The sequence below is a fragment of the Oncorhynchus mykiss genome, chromosome Y (genome assembly GCF_013265735.2).
Source record: "Oncorhynchus mykiss isolate Arlee chromosome Y, USDA_OmykA_1.1, whole genome shotgun sequence".
Classification (NCBI taxonomy): Eukaryota; Metazoa; Chordata; class Actinopteri; order Salmoniformes; family Salmonidae; genus Oncorhynchus; species Oncorhynchus mykiss.
This window is the reverse complement of record NC_048593.1, coordinates 13,316,765-13,338,726: the sequence shown is the minus strand read 5'-3', so window position 1 is coordinate 13,338,726 and position 21,962 is coordinate 13,316,765. Positions and strand designations below refer to the sequence as shown.

General features: G+C 49.4%; 1 protein-coding gene across 2 annotated transcripts in view; it reads right to left on the bottom strand.

Moving 5' to 3' along the window:
- Positions 1 to 2,144: 2,144 nt before the first annotated feature.
- The window catches only part of LOC110509667 (LHFPL tetraspan subfamily member 2a protein), a 73,917-nt gene continuing 54,099 nt past the window's right edge, over positions 2,145 to 21,962 (bottom strand). For both annotated transcript variants that reach the window (XM_021590682.2, XM_021590684.2), the window contains 2 exons: positions 15,820 to 16,833; positions 2,145 to 3,636 (listed from right to left, as the gene is read on the bottom strand). In XM_021590682.2, the coding sequence (XP_021446357.1) occupies positions 3,380 to 3,636; positions 15,820 to 16,336 (774 nt within the window). In that variant the 5' untranslated portion in view covers positions 16,337 to 16,833 and the 3' untranslated portion in view covers positions 2,145 to 3,379. The remainder of the gene's footprint in view (positions 3,637 to 15,819; positions 16,834 to 21,962) is intronic.

The following is a 21,962-nucleotide window of genomic DNA, read 5'->3' as shown; positions in this document are numbered from 1 at the left end:
AAGATGCTGAGGGAGTTGAGCAGCCAGACGGAGGAGGAGAATCGAGAGATGAAGGAGAAAGATGGATAAAGACATAGTGAGGGAGAGACTGAGAGATGACTTTAACGTTTTGGAGGTCTACTTGCCAAGAAGCACACAGACACCTGGGAGATGGAGGGGGAGGTAAGAGGCAGACGAGAGGAAGGAGAGGGGGAGACAGAACAAATGATAGAGCGAATGAGACTACTCTTTCATTGAGGGGTTAGAGAGGAGAAAAGGTAGAGAGAATATCACACTGGATTTATCCCACAATGTAGCAGCAAAGTGGGAGCTTATGTGACCACACCCACTGGGGACAAGACGTCAATTCAACGTCTATTCCATGTCGGTTCAACGTCATTCCGTTGGACGGACGTGGAAACAGCGTTGATTCAAGCTGTGTGTGGTAAGTAGGCAGTTCCTCCGTTTTCTTCCCTTCTATTTTTTTACCTTCATCCCAGAGAGATGAAAGGAACTGAGACCGACTGAGTGATCTTAGTGGGGGTTTCTTTAGAAGAGGTCTACATAACTAGTCTGAGAAGTAGCTCACATTTAGGGGGAAAGGTAGCAGGAGTAGAAGGAAGAGAGGGAGGGGAGGGTAACAGGAGGAAGGGTCGGTTGGAAAAGACAACTCCTTTGTTAAAAGGTTAAAGGAGAGACAATTTAGAAAGAATCACGATGTATTTATCCCACAATGTTCATTGTAGATGTCTTACTGACCAAAGAGTCCTTCCATTGTTTCCAGTTAGTATATTTTCAGTAAAGGATTCTTAAGTCATGCATGTTTATTGCATGTTTATTGTTTGTTATGTGGACCCATTTGTAGTAAGAGATGTGAATTAAACGGTTGTCTTTGTCTTTTGTTCATTCAAATGATAGGTCCAGTGCCATTTCCTGTCTCACCCAGTTGATTTGAATGATTTTCCTGCTGTTATTTATCCAGACGGCCAGAAGATGGCAGTGTTTATTCATCTGAACTGATTTAAACAAACTCAACATTGAACAAATCCTCTTAGAGATTTTTGTGTGGTGTGTGTGTGTGTGTGTGTGTGTGTGTGTGTGTGTGTGTGTGTGTGTGTGTGTGTGTGTGTGTGTGTGTGTGTGTGTGTGTGTGTGTGTGTGTGTGTGTGTGTGTGTGTGTGTGTGTGTGTGTGTGTGTGTGTGTGTGTGTGTGTGTGTGTGTGTGTGTGTGTGTGTGTGTGTGTGTGTGTGTGTGTGTGTGTGTGTGTGTGTGTGTGTGTGTGTGTGTGTGTGTGTGTGTGTGTGTGTGTGTGTGTGTGTGTGTGTGTGTGTGTGTGTGTGTGTGTGTGTGTGTGTGTGTGTGTGTGTGTGTGTGTGTGTGTGTGTGTGTGTGTGTGTGTGAACACGATGAGCGACATGGCAGCCAACAGGGATGCTCTTATTCAGACCACACACACACACAGCTCCTTTTTCACTGTTCTCCTATCAAGACCAGTAGGGCAAACACATGATGTGTGGGAAGAGAGTTTGTTTGTGTGTGTCATTTTGTTATTCTTATCGGTCTGTGATTCTCCAGATCTTAGAAGGCCGTTTCTAAAGGTCCTATTCTAATCCCCACCTACTGACCGACAGTACTGAGTCAGCAACACTCTGGGGTCAGGGGTCACCTTGTGTTACACTCATTATGGCTTAATAAGGAAGCAGCGCTGCCTTCATAACTCTGTTATCAGGTTACCTCCCCCACACAAAATTAAATAAGTATCGACTCTCTCTTTCTCTTCGTCTCAGTCAATAGAGGGGTAAAACCAGGCTAAACTGACTTGCTGACAGTAGACGAGGGGCTTGGCGTCTCATACTACAGCCCTCTGGAGGAACAGGGAAATTTGTCAAGTGACATGGAAACGCTGTCCAATCTGGAAGTCATCAACTGCTCTGTGTGTGTGTGTGTGTTTGCGCGCTGCGTGCGTGCATGGGTGAGGGGGGGGGGGGTGACTCATGCACATACACACTGGCGGTCTGGAGTGTGGTGAGGGGTAAGTTATAGCTGGCGATAGTGAGTGAACACCACTTATTTCCCTCCCTCCCTCCCTCACCCATCCTTCCACACATTACATTAGAGAGAGCCCCACAGATATGAACTTTGCTGGAGAAAAACCCAGGACATCTTTTCTTTCTCTTTCTGTTTTTATTGGTTTGGCAGAGACGGACCGAGGTGCTGGGAAAGTGGGATGACCATTCAACAACACACATTTCAACAGTTTCTCTCCAGCGCTGTGGCTGGTGTTGCCGGAATAACAGTCCTCCCTTGGTGTCGCAGGAATAAGAGTCCTCCCTGAAACAAGACACTCATATGAATACTTGTGTGTTGTTGTCCAAGTCTTTGTCCATAGATTATAGGGAGTCGGCTGAGGAGGACCTCAACGAGACCGGGCTAGGATCATCAGAGATGGGGGGGGGTCCAGGCAAAATCATCTCAATATTTGAAAAAGGAACCAAGCACAGTCTCTCACACACAATAACAAACACACACACACACAAACACACCACAGCTCTCTCTTAGCAGGCTCATACAGTCCGTGTGAACCATGGCTGGTGTAGGTGTCCCATCAATACATTTCAAGGGTCCAAGAAGACATACATTGGTCATTTCAATTGACAGTACATTCTGTAAGCTTTAAGGACATCACGATTCCATGCTAAACTAAGGCCATGTCTGAGAGTAGTTTACTGGACTGAGTAGTGGTTCCCTTGTAAATTTACTCACACCTGGCTTAAGTTGGCGCTGGCAGAAGTTCCCTCTAACCGCTGGTCCAGGGTCAGATGTTATTTGATCCTCCCCATTAGGTTCAGGTTATGATTTGGGGTTGGGAAATCTGATCCTAGATCTGTAGCCAGGGGCAACTTCTATCTGGGATTTTACGTTATTACAGTTGACTAGCACCAGGTAGGCGGATCTTCAGGTCGTGACATCATCACACCAGGATTCAAGGCGAGAGTGACATCATTTAAAACACAGCCTGAACAGAGCTGAGAGGACCACCATTCTCAGATCATCATCATCACTATGTACAGTATATGCACACTTATTTACAATACAAACTTACTGGTGTCAGGGTAGCTGGTACTGGCACACATTACAAATAATAACACACAGAACACAGACAGACAGCACCTCTGGTGGCGGAGAGAGGAAATACACTGAAACACACGTTTGTGAAAAGCTTGGCACTGTAGATTTCTCCCACATCAACAATAACAACAATACAGGGTCAAAGGTCAGAGAGTCAGTCTTAGTGGTAAACAATATGGGGGAGGGGGGGGGGGGGGCTCCGTTTGATTGACAGCTGGGCCCCAGAGTGGAGACGAGGGGGGTAGGACGTGACAATCCTCCTCGTCAGCCTCAGAGCAGGCAGATAAGGCTCTTGCCCTCCTCAATCTCCTCCTGCACCTTGTCTGAGGACGTGGCGATCTCGGCCTGGGCGGAGAACACAGCACAGACGAAGGTGAGCACGGTGCCCCCCATGGCTGTGTAGAAGGCCCAGCCCATGGTGCACAGCCCCGACCGGTAGGGAGCCGCGTCCTGACCACAGTACAGCTGCACCTTGTCTGAACCCCAGCCTGCAGGGTATAGCATCAGACCCAGGATCAGAAACAGACCTGGACCAGAGAGAGGGGAGAGAGAGCCAGCGTTAGTTCATCAGTAACAATATAAAGCATTAAATAGACCTAGAACCAGCAAACATATGTGTGTGACTGATTGAATGTGTGTTTTAAATGTAGCTGCAGAGAAGTGTGGGATGACAACAGCACATTCTCTAAAGTCCATCCACAGAACAGCTAACATTCTCTGGTATCAAAACACTTCCTGTTTCAATAACACGTTAGCATTCTGACTTCCCGTTGGTCAAACATACTATACGGGGCTAAAATGATTTCCTTCACCATCCCTTTCAGATGGGACTCCTACTCCATTCCATTCTAACAGTACACCTGGCCAGTGTCAACTCTCATTGCAACAAAAAGGCCTGATGCCCATCTTTCCTCAAACATGCTCCCCGCCTCGCGAACCTGAGGTTACAGCACAAGGTTACAGGAACAACAGGAAAAGGGGCTTCCTCCTGCCAAGTCACTGAAGTGACCGACCGACTAACCCTGTCTCAGATTCCTGTATCTCTCGCTGCTGGAGGATGGAGCCACTTCCTGTGGGGGCGGGACCTACTTCTAACACCACACCGATTCGGTTACAACACCCCTGCACTGTATAATGTTCCACTTTTAACAGAACACGGATTCTGTTACAACACCCCTGTACAACACCAGAACCTAGAGGAAAGCCTAATCGAAGCTTGGTCTGAAGTAGCAGTTGAAACGTTTGCCCAAATCCCACACTTGACCAGTGAAGGGGAAACAGCGCAGGCCCCTGTAGTGTCTCGTGTTCAATATCTCTGTATCCCTGCGCAGACCATCTCCATACTCCAGAATGACGTTGTAGGAAAAGGCAGTGATCCTCCTACTGGTTCCCCAGCTTTGACACACACCAGGAGACGTTCCGTCACGCTGTTGGCAGCTGGGTCTGGAACTACAATATATCAGAAGTCTACTACTAGAAGTCTACTACTGGCAGTCTACTACTAGAAGTATACTGCTAGATGTCTACTACTGGAAGTCTACTACTAGAAGTCTACTACTGGAAGTCTACTACTAGAAGTCTACTACTAGAAGTCTACTACTAGATGTCTACTACTAGAAGTTTACTACTAGATGTCTACTACTGGAAGTCTACTACTGGAAGTCTACTACCAGAAGTCTACTACTAGAAGTCTACTACTGGAAGTCTACTACTAGAAGTCTACTACTAGAAGTCTACTACTGGCAGTCTACTACTAGAAGTCTACTGCTAGATGTCTACTACTAGAAGTCTACTACTAGATGTCTACTACTGGAAGTCTACTACTGGAAGTCTACTGCTTGATGTCTACTACTGGAAGTCTACTACTAGAAGTCTACTACTGGAAGTCTACTACTAGAAGTCTACTACTGGAAGTCTACTACTAGAAGTCTACTACTAGATGTCTACTACTGGAATTCTACTACTAGATGTCTACTACTAGATGTCTACTACTAGATGTCTTCTACTAGATGTCTACTACTGGGAGTCTACTACTAGAAGTCTACTACTAGAAGTCTACTACTGGAAGTCTACTACTAGAAGTCTACTACTAGAAGTATACTACTAGAAGTCTACTACTAGAAGTCTACTAATATAAGTCTACTACTGGAAGCTCTGTTAATAGAACTGCAATAGTAATGCTGGATGTCCACTCGAGTCTAGATTGGGAACAATGTAACTACGATATGTCTACAGGCACATATCACTACCGTAAGGCCACTTGTTCAGAGATTTCATGACTTGTCCTGCATGCTTCTCCTGCTCCTCTCCCCTCCCTACCGTGGGAGCGGATCACTCAGGCAGCCTGAGGGTCTGCAGCCGTCTGCATCTCAGTAGGAAACAGTTAGAATAATAGGATTAAAATGAAAGGCTAGAGAGAGAGAGCGATGGAGAGAGAAGGGTATGGAGAGAGAAGGGTATGGAGAGAGAAGGGTATGGAGAGGGAAGGGTATGGAGAGGGAAGGGTATGGAGAGAGAAGGGTATGGAGAGGGAAGGGTATGGAGAGAGAAGGGTATGGAGAGAGAAGGGTATGGAGAGGGAAGGGTATGGAGAGGGAAGGGTATGGAGAGAGAAGGGTATGGAGAGAGAAGGGTATGGAGAGAGAAGGGTATGGAGAGGGAAGGGTATGGAGAGAGAAGGGTATGGAGAGAGAAGGGTATGGAGAGGGAAGGGTATGGAGAGAGAAGGGTATGGAGAGAGAAGGGTATGGAGAGGGAAGGGTATGGAGAGGGAAGGGTAAATGGCCTCTTAGGTCTCCTGCACCTCTATATCAGTCCAGCACTCTAAGCCTCCTTCCCTCCCTCTGTCTGCCCCAGTCACTCGCTTCGCCAGGAGATGGGAAAAAAAGTGCAATGCCGACACCAGCTTTCCTCTCTCTCTCTTTCTCCATCTCTCTCAGAGCAGACCGAAATCCTATTAAACGCGGAAATGAAAAGTAGGTCATAAATTGCTTCCACATGTTGTTGCGTTGCCTTGACAGCCAGAGCAGCTCTGGTGACGGACTGGAGGTATGGTTTCAATTCTACTACCCCCTTCCCCCACACTACCCCCGTACCCCCTTAACCCCACAATACCCCCACACTACCCCCCTAATCCCTATCCCCACTTCCCCCACTTCCCCCAAACAACCCCCCTACCTCCACACTACCCCCTACACCCACACTACCCCCCTAACCCCACACTACCCCCACACCCCTGCATCCCTTTTCACCCCTCTCTGTGTCAAACCCCCTCCCCCTTCGCCCTCTGTCTCAACCAGTGTTTTCTAACTCCAGACCTTGAATAGCCCCAGCAGCACATTTTGTTGTTGTAGTCCTGGACAAGCACACCGGAGTCAACTTGTCAACTAATCATCAAGGCCTCAATGAGTTGAATCAGGGGAGTCTGTCCAGGGCTACAACAACAATGTGCGCTGCTGGGGGTACTCGAGGAGTTGGGAAACACTGACCTACACTCCTCCACCCCCTTCTCCACACTCCTCCACCCCCTTCTCTCCACTCCTCCACCCCCTTCTCTACACTCCTCCACCCCCTTCTCTACACTCCTCCACCCCCTTCTCTCCACTCCTCCACCCCCTTCTCTACACTCCTCCACCCCCTTCTCTACACTCCTCCACTCCCTTCTCCACACTCCTCCACTCCCTTCTCCACACTCCTCCACCCCCTTCTCTACACTCCTCCACCCCCTTCTCCACACTCCTCCACCCCCTTCTCCACCCCCTTCTCTACACTCCTCCACCCCCTTCTCTACACTCCTCCACCCCCTTCTCCACACTCCTCCACCCCCTTCTCTACACTCCTCCACCCCCTTCTCCACACTCCTCCACCCCCTTCTCTACACTCCTCCACCCCCTTCTCCACACTCCTCCACCCCCTTCTCTACACTCCTCCACCCCCTTCTCCACACTCCTCCACCCCCTTCTCCACCCCCTTCTCTACACTCCTCCACACCCTTCTCTACACTCCTCCACCCCCTTCTCTACACTCCTCCACCCCCTTCTCTACACTCCTCCACCCCCTCCTCCACCCCCTTCTCTACACTCCTCCACACCCTTCTCCACCCCCTTCTCTACACTCCTCCACCCCCTCTCTCATTGACCCGGCCATTCTACTCCTGGTTCCCAGAAAACCGGGGTGTTCACCTCCTCTCAACACAAGGAAATGGTGTGAACGTACCGCGACAGAGCCTGAGGTAGAGAGGCAGTGAGAGTGGGACAGAGCCTGAGGTAGAGAGGCAGTGAGAGTGGGACAGAGGGTGAGGTAGAGAGGCAATGATAGTGGGACCGAGCCTGAGGTAGAGAGGCAGTGAGAGTGGGACAGAACCTGAGGTAGAGAGGCAGTGAGAGTGGGACAGAGCCTGAGGTAGAGAGGCATTGAGAGTGGGACAGAGCCTGAGGTAGAGAGGCAGTGAGAGTGGGACAGAGCCTGAGGTAGAGAGGCAGTGAGAGTGGGACCAAGCCTGAGGTAGAGAGGCAGTGAGAGTGGAACAGAGCCTGAGGTAGAGAGGCAGTGAGAGTGGGACAGAGCCTGAGGTAGAGAGGCAGTGAGAGTGGGACAGAGCCTGAGGTAGAGACGCAGTGAGAGTGGGACAGAGCCTGAGGTAGAGAGGCAGTGAGAGTGGGACAGAGCCTGAGGTAGAGAGGCAGTGAGAGTGGGACAGAGCCTGAGGTAGAGAGGCAGTGAGAGTGGGACAGAGCCTGAGGTAGAGAGGCAGTGAGAGTGGGACAGAGCCTGAGGTAGAGAGGCAGTGAGAGTGGGACAGAGCCTGAGGTAGAGAGGCAGTGAGAGTGGGACAGAGCCTGAGGTAGAGAGGCAGTGAGAGTGGGACAGAGGGTGAGGTAGAGAGGCAGTGAGAGTGGGACAGAGCCTGAGGTAGAGAGGCAATGAGAGTGGGACAGAGCCTGAGGTAGAGAGGTAGTGAGAGTGGGACAGAGCCTGAGGTAGAGAGGCAGTGAGAGTGGGACAGAGCCTAAGGTAGAGAGGCAGTGAGAGTGGGACAGAGCCTGAGGTAGAGACGCAGTGAGAGTGGGACAGAGCCTGAGGTAGAGAGGCAGTGAGAGTGGGACAGAGCCTGAGGTAGAGAGGCAGTGAGAGTGGGACAGAGCCTGAGGTAGAGAGGCAGTGAGAGTGGGACAGAGCCTGAGGTAGAGAGGCAGTGAGAGTGGGACAGAGCCTGAGGAAGAGAGGCAGTGAGAGTGGGACAGAGCCTGAGGTAGAGAGGCAGTGAGAGTGGGACAGAGGGTGAGGTAGAGAGGCAGCGAGAGTGGGACCGAGCCTGAGGTAGAGAGGCAGTGAGAGTGGGACAGAGCCTGAGGTAGAGAGGCAGTGAGAGTGGGACAGAGCCTGAGGTAGAGAGGCAGTGAGAGTGGGACAGAGGGTGGGAGAGAGGCAGTGAGAGTGGGACAGAGGGTGGGAGAGAGAGATGCAAGAGTTTGTGTCGTCTTTCTCATATTTCTTGCCTCTCCACACATTTAACTCCCCACAAATATTAGAGTGTAGCTTTCCAGGAAAAAGGGAAGAAAAGGGAGAGAGGGAAGGAGGAGGTTGGGACTCTTACTGGAAACTTCCAGGCTGCTGTGATTGCCAGGTAGAACTGTGAGCCAAGAGGGTGAAGAACTGGGTCTCCTCACTCTCCTAAAGACACTCTCACCAATAACTACACCGACTCCACTCATCCGCTGCTCCTCAGGAACCTTCGTCAGCTGAATCAGGTGTCTTAGAGCAGTGCTGAATCAAAAGCCTGCATAGCTAGTATCCCCTACAGGAGGACGGCTGGCCACCGTTGCCTGCTAGAGTTAAGAAAATGGTTTCAGCAGTTAGACATGTTTTTCTTTCCCCAGGGAAACCTGGGGGAGTTTTGTGTTTCTCTGTGTTCTTTGCTCCACCGAGGACTGTAGTGTAATAGGAGAACAGGGAATAATAGGGACAGATATGATATCCTGATGTCTGTCCACACAGTCATACCGGAGTTGTTACTGTTCCGTTGGTAGGAAGGCCTGATTCGGGGTTACAGTAATATGCACCGTGACCGTAGACCGGACCTTCCATTCATGTCTATCAGCCTTTATCTACAATACACTTCCTTTCACCTGACTCGCCCCCTCTATCTCATTCCCTCTCCCTCTCTCTTCCTCTCGCCCACACCTCTGTTGTAAACTCGCTCTCTCTCTCTTTCCCCCTCCCCCTCTCCCCCTCCCAGCTCTTTTGTAAACACTGCTCGTGATCGATCGACATCTCAGACATTTGATTGGGTAATGAGATTTGAGTTCCAGTCAGTATTGTACTTTGGCTTTCTCTGTTTGCTCAACAGTAGAAACATCTAGACTAGTCGTCACAATCAGCCTGTTCCAATACAGTCATTATCATCTGACCTGTAACAGTCAGTCACACTGTACCATATTGTATTTCCTCGTCCGTTTACCGGAGTCAGTGTCACAATTCCCATCAGCCATCACTCAGCCCAACCCTAGCACCCAGGTCAAAGGTCACCCGTGTGACAGTACTATACCGTTGAAAGTATTTCTTAGAATTAAAAATAAATAAAAATAAGTTGGAATATGTGTTGCTACTTTTTAAGCAAATACCTGCTGTCAACTTGCGCAACACGTTAGGGCGATAAAGAAGGCCACGTTCTTCATTTCACCGGATTTCCCCAAGTCATGTGGCGTTCGTTTACAAGCACACCGCGACGAGAGACAGGAGCCTTGTGAGTCACTGTTGTGCAGCGGTCGCCAGGTGACCTAGTTACAGTATGGAATTCACAACTAAATGTTTACCAGCCAGATATCTTATAACTATTATGTTAACTGTCTAAAATGTGCTAAATGCTCTGCATTTGTGCATTTGGTTTCCTAATTTAGTAGCTAGTTAGTTAGCTATCTAGCTAAATGGTTAGCTTCTTCCAAAATCAAGCCTCGCTAGGTAACGGCAGAGAATCCCCTCCTGGATCAATAGCTTTGTAGTCTAATATTTGTTCTGTGTGTGCAGAAAACTGTGAGTAGCATTTTTTTGTTACTTGTATAACTTTATGAGCTGGGATGTCTGTCCTGCAAATACTTTCATCTTTGCTAGCATTGCTAACCTTTGAAATACAGAGGATACAGTGGGGTTTGAAAATAGCGCCCCCTTGTGTTCAGTATTACTGAACATCCCGTTATGGTACAAGGTCGGTATGAAGGTCTGACAATCTGGATCTCGGCCAAGCCTTTCTAGTTAAGTTACATCTCCAATAGATTTCAATCAGAGACACACAACCTTCCCAGTATGACATCAGTGTGTGTGTAAATGAGGTGAGTAGAGTCAGGACCAGTCTAGTGACTCCAGTTGGGATGACGTGACCACCGCTGGCTACACAACCACAATCTCTCCCTCTGAGGTCAAGCCTTTCACCAAAAAACATCTGCCACCTGATCCCAGTCTTGGTCACATTACGGTACGGTCGGTCTGCACACTTAGTGGAAATAATGATTGGAGGAAAGTCAAACTGGTGGAAAGGAGAGACAGATATATATATATATATATATATATATATATATATATATATATAGAGAGAGAGAGATAGAGAGAGAGAGAGAGAGAGAGAGAGAGAGAGAGAGAGAGAAAGAGATACACAGAGAGAGAGACAGCCCATATTTATGCTTATTTATTTTATCTTGTGTCCTTTAACCATTTGTACATTGTTAAAACACTGTATATATATATATATATAATATGACATTTGTAATATCTTTACTGTTTTGAAACCTCTATGTGTAATGTTTACTGTTCATTTTTGTTGTTTTTCACTTTATATATTCACTTTGTATGTTGTCTACCTCACTTGCTTTGGCAATGTTAACACATGTTTCCCATGCCAATAAAGCCCTTGAATTGAATTGAGAGAGGGATACAGAGAGAGAGAGAGATACAGAGATATACAGAGAGAGAAAGAAAGAGATACAGAGATAGAGATACAGAGAGAGAGATACAGAGATACTGAGAGAGAGATATACAGATATATATATATATATATATATATATATATATGTAGAGAGAGAGAGAGATATATACAGAGAGAGAGAGAGAGAAGTCAAACTGGTGGAAAGGAGAGAGAGAGAGAGATGCAGACAGAGAGATACAGAGATATACAGAGGGAGAAAGAGAGAGATACAGAGATACTGAGAGAGAGATATACATATATATATATATATATATATATATATATATATATATATATATATATATGTAGAGAGAGAGATATATATATACAGAGAGAGAGAGAGAGAGAAGTCAAACTGGTGGAAAGGAGAGAGAAAGAGCAATGCAGACAGAAAGATACAGAGATATACAGAGAGAGAAAGATAGCGATACAGAGATAGAGATACAGATACAGAGAGAGATACAGAGAGAGGAAGAGATACACAGAGAGAGAGAGAGAGAGAGATACAGAGAGTGATACAGAGAAAGATACAGAGAGAGAGAGAGATACATAGAGAGAGATACAGAGAGAGATACAGAGAGAGATACAGAGATAGAGAGATACAGAGAGAGAGATAGAGAGATACAGAGAGAGATATACAGAGAGAGAGAGAGATACACAGAGAGAGAGAGAGAGATACCGAGATACAGAGAGAGATACAGAGAGCGATACAGAGAGAGATACAAGGAGAGATACAGAGAGAGAGATACAGAGAGAGAGAGAGAGAGAAAGAGAGAGATACAGAGATACAGAGAGATATACAGAGAGAGAGATACAGATACAGAGAGATACAGAGAGAGATACAGAGATATAGATACAGAGAGATATACACAGAGAGAGAGAGAGAAATACAGAGAGAGATATAGAGATAGAGATACAGAGAGAGATACAGAGAGCGATACAGAGAGAGAGAGAGATGATAAAGTGATATCACAGAATGCTGGCTGACTGAGAAATAACAGAGTTTTCCATCCCTCTGGTCTAAGACATGTGGAGGTATCAATGTCAATAGGAAAGAAATCTGAAGGAAAAACACCAACAGAAAAACACCAACTTCTCCAGCCACGTCAACACTGCTTGATATGGTGTTGCTGTGTGTTTTGGTCCTTATCTCTTCCTGTAGCCAGGGCATTAAAGGAAAAATCCACCCAAAACCACCTATAATTTATAGTGTTAAATAACACTAACATGTGATAACAATATTTTTGGTAAATATATGTTTCATTTTGTCGTTATAATAATAAGGTTTTGTAGCAACATGTTAAAATCATTGGGCAATTCTGTTGCAGCTCAAAACCCACAATGCAATGCTCTGTCTAAGGGCTATCTAGCTCGGTAGAACACTTAGCTACACACAATAATACCAAAGACAACATCAGCATGTGAAGTAGCTAGTTGGCTGTAAAATCACCTAAACAAACTGCACTATCAATTTAGCAGTCTACAATCTCACCAAGTTCAACCTGTAGACCGATGTGCCTCGCAGAGTGGAGTGTTACGTTCACAACGACCGTGCAATGGCACTATGTAAAGCACCCTGGACTGACCAGGCAGACAAATAGGAGAAATGTAGTGGACCCTCTGCTAAATTACACATTTCTCAGTGTAGGAGTATCGCAAAAATATGATCAATGGCTCGGCTCATTCGAGAGAAGAAGCCCTCCTGAGTTATGACATCAGCCAATATTGAAATGTGACATGTATGATGGACGTTTTCCCAATCTAAAAGTTGTATTCCTATTCACTTCCAGTGTAGTGAGCAATTCTAGCTCACACTGGCTGTATTTCTACCTGCTTGAACAGGAATAACTCAGATACACATGAAAAACATGAAATGACCCTGGGAATCGATCGAACATCACTCAGAGATGCACAAAAACAATATAATATTCAAAATGGATTCATCTTTCCCTTTGGGTTAATGACCTATAGTCAACTCAGGCTGAGGGCTGAGGGCTGAGGGCTGCGGGCTGAGGGCTGGGGGCTGAGGGCTGGGGGCTGAGGGCTGGGGGCTAAGGGCTGGGGGCTGAGGGCTGAGGGCTGGGGGCTGAGGGCTGGGGGCTGAGGGCTGGGGGCTAAGGGCTGGGGGCTGAGGGCTGAGGGCTGGGGGCTGAGGGCTGGGGGCAGGACTGGGGGCTGAGAGCTGGGGGCTGAGAGCTGGGGGCTGAGGGCTGAGGGCTGAGGGCTGAGGGCTGGGGGCTGAGGGCTGGGGGCTGAGGGCTGGGGGCTAAGGGCTGGGGGCTGAGGGCTGAGGGCTGGGGGCTGAGGGCTGGGGGCAGGACTGGGGGCTGAGAGCTGGGGGCTGAGAGCTGGGGGCTGAGGGCTGAGGGCTGAGGGCTGAGGGCTGGGGGCTGAGGGCTGGGGGCAGGACTGGGGGCTGAGAGCTGGGGGCTGAGAGCTGGGGGCTGAGGGCTGAGGGCTGCGGGCTGAGGGCTGGGGGCTGAGGGCTGGGGGCTGAGGGCTGGGGGCTGAGGGCTGGGGGCTGAGGGCTGGGGGCTGAGGGCTGGGGGCTGAGGGCTGGGGGCTAAGGGCTGGGGGCTGAGGGCTGGGGGCTAAGGGCTGGGGGCTGAGGGCTGAGGGCTGGGGGCTGAGGGCTGGGGGCTGAGGGCTGGGGGCTAAGGGCTGGGGGCTGAGGGCTGAGGGCTGGGGGCTGAGGGCTGGGGGCTGAGGGCTGGGGGCTAAGGGCTGGGGGCTGAGGGCTGAGGGCTGGGGGCTGAGGGCTGGGGGCAGGACTGGGGGCTGAGAGCTGGGGGCTGAGAGCTGGGGGCTGAGGGCTGAGGGCTGAGGGCTGAGGGCTGGGGGCTGAGGGCTGGGGGCTGAGGGCTGGGGGCTAAGGGCTGGGGGCTGAGGGCTGAGGGCTGGGGGCTGAGGGCTGGGGGCAGGACTGGGGGCTGAGAGCTGGGGGCTGAGAGCTGGGGGCTGAGGGCTGAGGGCTGAGGGCTGGGGGCTGAGGGCTGGGGGCAGGACTGGGGGCTGAGAGCTGGGGGCTGAGAGCTGGGGGCTGAGGGCTGAGGGCTGCGGGCTGAGGGCTGGGGGCTGAGGGCTGGGGGCTGAGGGCTGGGGGCTGAGGGCTGGGGGCTGAGGGCTGGGGGCTAAGGGCTGGGGGCTGAGGGCTGGGGGCTGAGGGCTGAGGGCTGGGGGCTGAGGGCTGGGGGCTAAGGGCTGGGGGCTGAGGGCTGGGGGCTGAGGGCTGAGGGCTGGGGGCTGAGGGCTGGGGGCAGGACTGGGGGCTGAGAGCTGGGGGCTGAGAGCTGGGGGCTGAGGGCTGAGGGCTGCGGGCTGAGGGCTGGGGGCTGAGGGCTGGGGGCTGAGGGCTGGGGGCTAAGGGCTGGGGGCTGAGGGCTGGGGGCTGAGGGCTGAGGGCTGGGGGCTGAGGGCTGGGGGCAGGACTGGGGGCTGAGAGCTGGGGGCTGAGAGCTGGGGGCTGAGGGCTGAGGGCTGCGGGCTGAGGGCTGGGGGCTGAGGGCTGGGGGCTGAGGGCTGGGGGCTAAGGGCTGGGGGCTGAGGGCTGAGGGCTGAGGGCTGGGGGCTGGGGGCTGAGGGCTGGGGGCATGAAGGAAACGTCTCCCTGCTATTTCTGCTTTCCCCCTCGCCCCCTTTCCTCTTCCTCATCCTCTTCCTCCCAGCGACCCACAGACCCATAACGAGCAGCTCTGCTTTTCTAATCAATCCAGTTGTGGAAGTCCTCTTACGGCTCAATAGCAACTACAATAACACTGGACTGCATTTGACACCTTCACTAGGTCTGAATGTGGGTTACACTGTCAATTCATGTTGTGCCAGAAAGTTGTCGTCATACCCAAATTCTAACCTTAACAAATAGTGTGGAAAATACATGAAATTGATCTTACAGTAGATATGTGTCTGTAGGGCGACTTCACCCTGACCGTCTAAGGAACAAGCACGGGGAAGGAGAGGAGAGAGGGATGAACGCTCAGAGAGATTCAGTCGGAACGACCTCACTCTCTCCTATGACTGCCTCCCATAACTCACCGCAGCAGGTCACAGTGACCCCGAGACTCATACAGACACACACACACACACACACACACACACACACACACACACACACACACACACACACAGACACCACACACACACACACACACACACACACACACACACACACACACACACACACACAGACACCACACAGGTCACGTGACGTCACCTCCAGCTGACTCAAGATGACAAATATTTGGTACCTCGTCGCTCATGGCAACGACCTCAAGAGGGAGGCGCAAGGTTGCTGTGCTTCCCGGATACCCGGATACCCGACCTATAGGGTTAATGGTCACCTAGAGCACACAGAGAGCCAGCTGGGAGTAATAGTTAATACACTCTCGGGGGCCTGTGTGTTTGTGTGTGTACGCGTGGGTGTTTGTGTGTGGTCAGCGGGGTCTGATTGCTCTAGTAAATGTTTAAACTCTGAAGGTCAGAGACGGGACAGCAGCACTAAAGGTTAGATAGATGGGGGCTGAATGTTGGCTGGTCAAATGGCACCCACCCCTTCACAAGCCCCTCTCTCCCTACATCCCAGGGGTTCAACAGTCAGTCAGCTGTGTCTAACTACTACACTGCCCGCTGAAAACTACGACCAACCCCCCCAGGCAACGCAACACCTCGCACAGCAACACTGGAACAAGCGGGCCCTGTGCATTAGCTGTGCGAGGGGCCGCCCGTGCATGTCAATAGGTGTTTCCCTCCGCCTCACCTGCGATGGCCTGCAGCAGTCCACACACGTTGAAGATGCTCTTCTTCATGATGCTCTGGAAGCACATGGTGAAGACGGAGATGAAGGCCACGGCACACAGCAGCAGGATGCCTGCCGCCAGGAAGATGGCCGCCGCCTGCCAGAACCCGCTGGCGATCTCCCCAAAGTGCGCGGCGTACGGCCCGCACAGCACGCCGCGCTGCAGGTGGGGCAGCTTGATGCAGCGGCCGTAGATGCCCAGGGTGGGCCGGTAGGCCTCGCCGGCTGCAGTGGTGCCGTGAGGGCTGAAGACGGCGTCCGGTGTCCGGGGGGAGCCCACCAGCCAATCAGTGCTCATGAAGGCGATGAGCTCGCCGAAGGCGACCACGATGCTGAGTAGAGTCCACAGCATGGAGCGACAGGTCACGATCACGTGACACATGGTGGTGTTGACGTCTGCAGTGCTTCTGAAGTGTTCCTGGTGTTGTCTGTTCAGTGAAGTTCGACGGGGTTGATTCCGGGAGAGGTGGACTGTCATCCAGGGGTCACACAGGTGGTGTCAAAGGTGAAGGTTCAAGTCCTCAGGGGTCTTCAGGAAGAGGGGAACGGGTGGAGGGAGAGAGCAAAGAATGGGTTCCTGTTGTGACAGAGGTGTGGGAGAGAGTGAACAGTTCCAACGCAGGGAAAGGAGGAAGGAGGAGGTGGAGGGCGGGAGAGGCTGGTTTGGAGGCAGGGCCTGAGGTCAATGATTCACAGTGTCCCTCTCTTTCTTTGCTCTTATCTCCTCCTGATGTGGTTCGGGCACTGCTGTTGTTCTTGTTCCTTCTTTCTGCTCAGTCACTCGATATTTTCTTTCCGTCCTTCCCACTGTCTTACTCACCCTCTTTCACTTGCTCTCTATCCCGTCTTGTGCGTAGCGAGTAAACAGTATCGCTTTCGTCTTTCTCTCTCTCTCGTTCTCTCTCTTCTGGACTCTACATCGTAGTGAAGGCGTGTCTCCAGGGCCAGCCAGCTGGCTTCTCACCAACTACACACCTAGAGAGAGAGAGAGAGAGAGACAGAGAGAGAGAGAGAGAGAGACAGAGAGAGAGAGAGAGAGAGAGAGAGAGAAGGGAAGGGAAAAGAAAGTGAGGATGTGATCATAATTTATGACAGACCATGGTAAAAACGTATAGCTGTGACTGTATTAACAGTGTTGGTATGGAATGTTTCCGAAGCCGCCTCCCAACTCGCATAAAATGTCACTTTAAATCAGCAAACACAAAACGGGGCCATTGACACAGCAGTTTTAATCAACCAACCATAACTCTAAGACATGTTGTGTCAAACACAAGGCCCGCGGGCCGCATGTGCCTGTGACACATTTCGATCCCGCCCGCGCAACGATTTGGGTTGTCAATTCATTTTGGCCCGCTCCCATACAGCTCGCGAAGCACTGCACTGACAAGTCACAGCAAGCGCTGCCAACGTGCTGCACGCCCCACCACTCCCCCCCCCCCCCCCCCCCCCCCCCCCCCATGCCGGGTTTCAGTACCAACAGGTCCTTGCAGTATTCTACAGAACATGTCATCTTGATTGTCAATAAGTGAAAAGATAAAGGACTCACACGCCGGTATAAATTACTACTAAAGGACAATAGGACACACAAGCGAGTATAAAAGAGTCAACAGTCTACTTCATGAAATGACAGCCTGATGGCATCGCATGGGTGAATTCAATGTCAATGAAGCTGCGTTTGTGTGTCGGGTTTACTGTGCGCAGCGGAGGAGAAGTGTACACAGGCCACCATCCTAGCTAGGACACTAAAATGTTCACCATGCAAAGGAGGCCTCTTACAGCAACATTTGAGTAGCAGGCCTCGGCTGGCTACTCCACTACAAGACCTTGAGATTGCACCATACACCAACGCTGCATTCAACCGTACTGGCCATGCATGCAGTGCGAAACGAAAATGAAAAAGAGGTTTTAAGTTTAAGCGTTACAACAACCTAGCCATGTTTTTGTTATCTGGAGTTAAACACCTTTCGATTCGGGTCGCGCCATATTATGCACACCTGCAAGCATAGCAGCAAAGGCTGGACAAATATCATTATTTTGTATTATAATGTATTTAAAAAAAAATTACATACAGAATCCTATTGTAAAGGGATATATTTTTTCCAATATAAAACAAATAAAACAACGGACAGTTTGGGTCGCAGTTTGTGGACACGTTTTTTTTTCCGTTAGGCCTAACTTGTCTGGCCCACAAATTCGTTGTGGTCCCCCCCCCCCCCCTCCCCAATATGGCCCATTGATTGAGTTTGACACCCCTGCTCTTAGAGTAAGTGGCGTAGCGCAGCCGTGGTGAACGAGAATCACGGTGAATAAAACATACACAGACAGAGGGCTTGCGAGTCAACAACCTCCTGTCAGGCTTAAACAAAGCCAGACCTGGAGAGGAAGAGAGGAGGAGGAAGAGACGGAGGAGGTCGAGAGAGAGAGAGAGAGAGAGAGAGATAGAGAGAGAGAGAGAGAGATAGAGAGAGAGAGAGGAGGCCTGGTCACACAGATGTCTAGATGTGTGTCAGTGTTCGTTTGAAGTGGGGCCTCCTCTCCTTTCTGAGTGTCTTCATGTCGGAGAGCCCGGAGGAACCCGGCTGCTCTGCTCTCTGTTTTGGTTTCCCCCCGCAGAGCTCCGTGACTCACGGGGTCAGAGAGGAGAGATGTGGAAAGAAGGGATGATGGATTCTTTGACAAATGGATGCAGACGGAGGGAAAAAAACAAACGCCAGTCTCAGATGAAACAGCCCGCGCCGCTGACCTACGGTCAGTTACCAGCTGATAGCAGCTCGGCTTTCCAACCACCGCGGAGCTAACACATAACAGATCTAGAATCAGCCTGCTTGAGATAACCCTGCTGACACAGTCAATTTATAAACACCAGCACTACAGAACCCCAGTGTCACCATCACATAAAAGCTACAAAAACACTACCAACACATATCCCAGTGACATGAACATGTCATAAGCTCTATCAATGTCAGGGGGGGTAACCCCAGGGGGGTAACTCCAGGGGGCGGGGGTAACCCTATCTCACTATCCCTATCTCACACCCGATCTCTATCTCACAACAACACCGTCATCTCGCAGAGTCTGTCACTCGCTGGAGAGTTGAATAGATAACCTAGTGACACTCTAGACTGTCTCCCATCTAACAACGCACCATTCACTACCATCACTAGAAGGCTGTGGGATAACGAGCCGTGACATCATTTCACAACTCGGCCATTCCACACACCATCTCTAAACAGGAACCAGATAGCTGACCCACAGGGCTTTGGTTCCACAGCATGGCCTTTAAAGTGAATAGACAATAAATAAAGCATGTCAACAGACTAGAGCTGAGGGATTTGTGTTGTTTTGAGGTCGGTTCTGTTTGGGGTTTGATTATTTACAGCATCATGTGAGTGGAATGCTGTAACAACACTGAATGAAACAATAACAAAATAAAACAAGTCCCATGATGGTAGTGACAGTCCCTTACTGCGTATCACTTATTAACTACAATGTATTCACATTACTTTACTTTAATAACATATTTATTTTATTTGGTGACTTTATTATTTCATTCCAAGTCATCATCTCATGCCTATAGAGCTGCTGCCTACGCTGTCTGCCAAAAAAAATCACTATTTTAGTCATTCTTCAAAGTAAATAAGACATACTTTTATGACTGCTGAATACCAACTATCAATCACTTAGATCATGTATTTTTCAGGCTCGTGAAGCAACTGCTCTCCATCATTCTCTCCTCAGTCTCCTTGTCTGCTTCTCACAGACCGGACCAGTTTAAGTGGGTGCGCAATGGATTATGGTCATTGTAGTTAATTACCACGTTTCCTTGCATAATATTGGCCTGTTGGAAACTACAACTCCCCATTACATCCCACAGTTCAGGCTTGACGTGATTTATCTCTACAGAAAAGCACACAGAAAAAGAAAAAAAACGAACTGGATGGAATAAACCGACGTTGGTCAATTAGTTGTTTAAAACCGACAAATAACCAACATTCCAGTTAATCACTCAGCACTACAACAGGCCTTGGCGAGATAAACCAGAGCAACATCAGTCGGAGGAAATAATATATCCCTTCCTACTGGCTTCACTTCAAAAAAGCCTTTTCACAAACAGTGGTCTTCTTTTATCTAACTGTTAGTTTACCTAAAAACACATGTTAATGTACAGTCCAACTTGGCACATAGACACTAACAATAAGGCAGCTTAGCAGTCCATGTGAACCACCATATTAATGTAAAGGAGATCCTGCTACAGAACATCAATGCTGCAGTAAACGACTCGAATGTAAAAGCTGCTGGCTTAGAAACCACACGTTGTATTAAACAGTTGATGAGCCCAAACGGCAAGGGAGTCACGTGTTGATGGGTTCCTCCTCAGGCCAGGCTGAGGTTGTGCCTCTCACTGGGCCTCTGGATCTCAATGAAGTATCTGGGTCTACTGGGAATCACTCACTCTCTCATAACTCATCTGACAGCTGAGTGGATCCTTCCAGGGTGACATTTCGGCCTTTCCCAGGAGTGAATATGGGAATGTTGGATCTGGATCTGGAGCTGAGTTCATAACTTCATCTGCGTGGAACTTTTAAAGGGTCAGCGGAGGACGCACCTTGTCACGCACACACACACACACACACACACCTGGAAGGACGGGGATTTATTTATTTATTTTGAAGTCGTTAACACTCTCCTGAGTGTGCTGAAAACCACTTACATAAGGTTCTACCTTCTCAGCAGGCTCACTAACTAGCGCTGCGTTTTCCATCAAACAACTCCAGTCATGAGTGCAGACTCCCGAGCACATCAGTGAGTAGTAAAACTGTGTCTGGTATCGTGAAGCACTGAGACTGGAGAGATGATCGCACACACAGACCTTTTTTTTCCTCTGTTCTCTGAACCGCTACCTTCCCCCTCTCCCTCCCGCCCTTGCTTCCACCTTCCCTCCCTCACCAGCTCATGGGAATCCCTCAGCCCGTTCCTGGACAGTGTGTGGGGAGTGGGAGGGAGGGCCGGTGTGGGAGAGTCTGGGGGAACATGGGGCCAGGCAGTCTGGGGAGCCGGGTAAGGAGCGAAGCGGCTCGTGGAGCGGCCTGGAGCAGAGCCAGGGGCCGGTGGTAACTAGGGCTGTTGTGGTGGCCGTATTACTGCCACACTCATGAAGGCAGTCAAATTCCACGTGACCGTTTAGTCATGGTAATTAGGCTTCTCCAAGCTCTGATGCTGCTGATGGTCATTAGTAGCCAACCAAACTTGCTAACTGCCTGGTACTCAGCACTCTATTGTCCCTCGAATCACTCTGACATCAATGCAAATGTCGTCGAAAATCGAATTAAACACTTCATGACAGCCCATGAGCTCATATTGCGCAACATTTCTATAGGCCATGCAATTGTGCAAGAAAATAGAGTGATGGCCTCTATTAAAAAGAGGAGGATCCCATCAGCTTTCTATAGGCTAGGCCTCCTATATCTATTTCTCAATTTAAGCAAATATTAAGCACATTGCTTATCTTTACAACAGGAGTATAGCCTACCTTGCTGGTATGAACATGAATCACGGGAAAAGAGTCCTTCATTTGCTATTTAAGTACATAGATGACAGGTTTATGATAATAGCATATGCTAAATCCTAACAAATTTCACACATATATTATGTAGTATATGTAAAGATAAGATTAAACCAAGAATAGTGTGATGGGTGACAATATTAGCCTATCACTTATATATATATATATATATATATATATATATATATATATATATATATATATTATCACTTGTGAATGATGCCCAGCCTAAGGCAAGAAACAAAGTATTTTTTTCCCCGAATAGTCGCTTGCCTCATGTAGCCTAGCACATAGGCCTATAAGTTTTGATAAGGTTTGTATTCACAACTAAAGTGGCCAAATAACTAGTAGGCTATGTGTGGAAGCCAGGAGATGCTAAATGTGTTTATGTTAATTAACGGTCAATTACCCTGAGACCAACAGTTATTTGCTTGACAATCGCCGGCTGACGAAATTTCGTGACCGCCACAGCCCTAGTGGTGACGCGTGTGCTGCCTACGCTCTGAACCTCCTGGTCGTTTCGGTCACACGGCCCCCATGG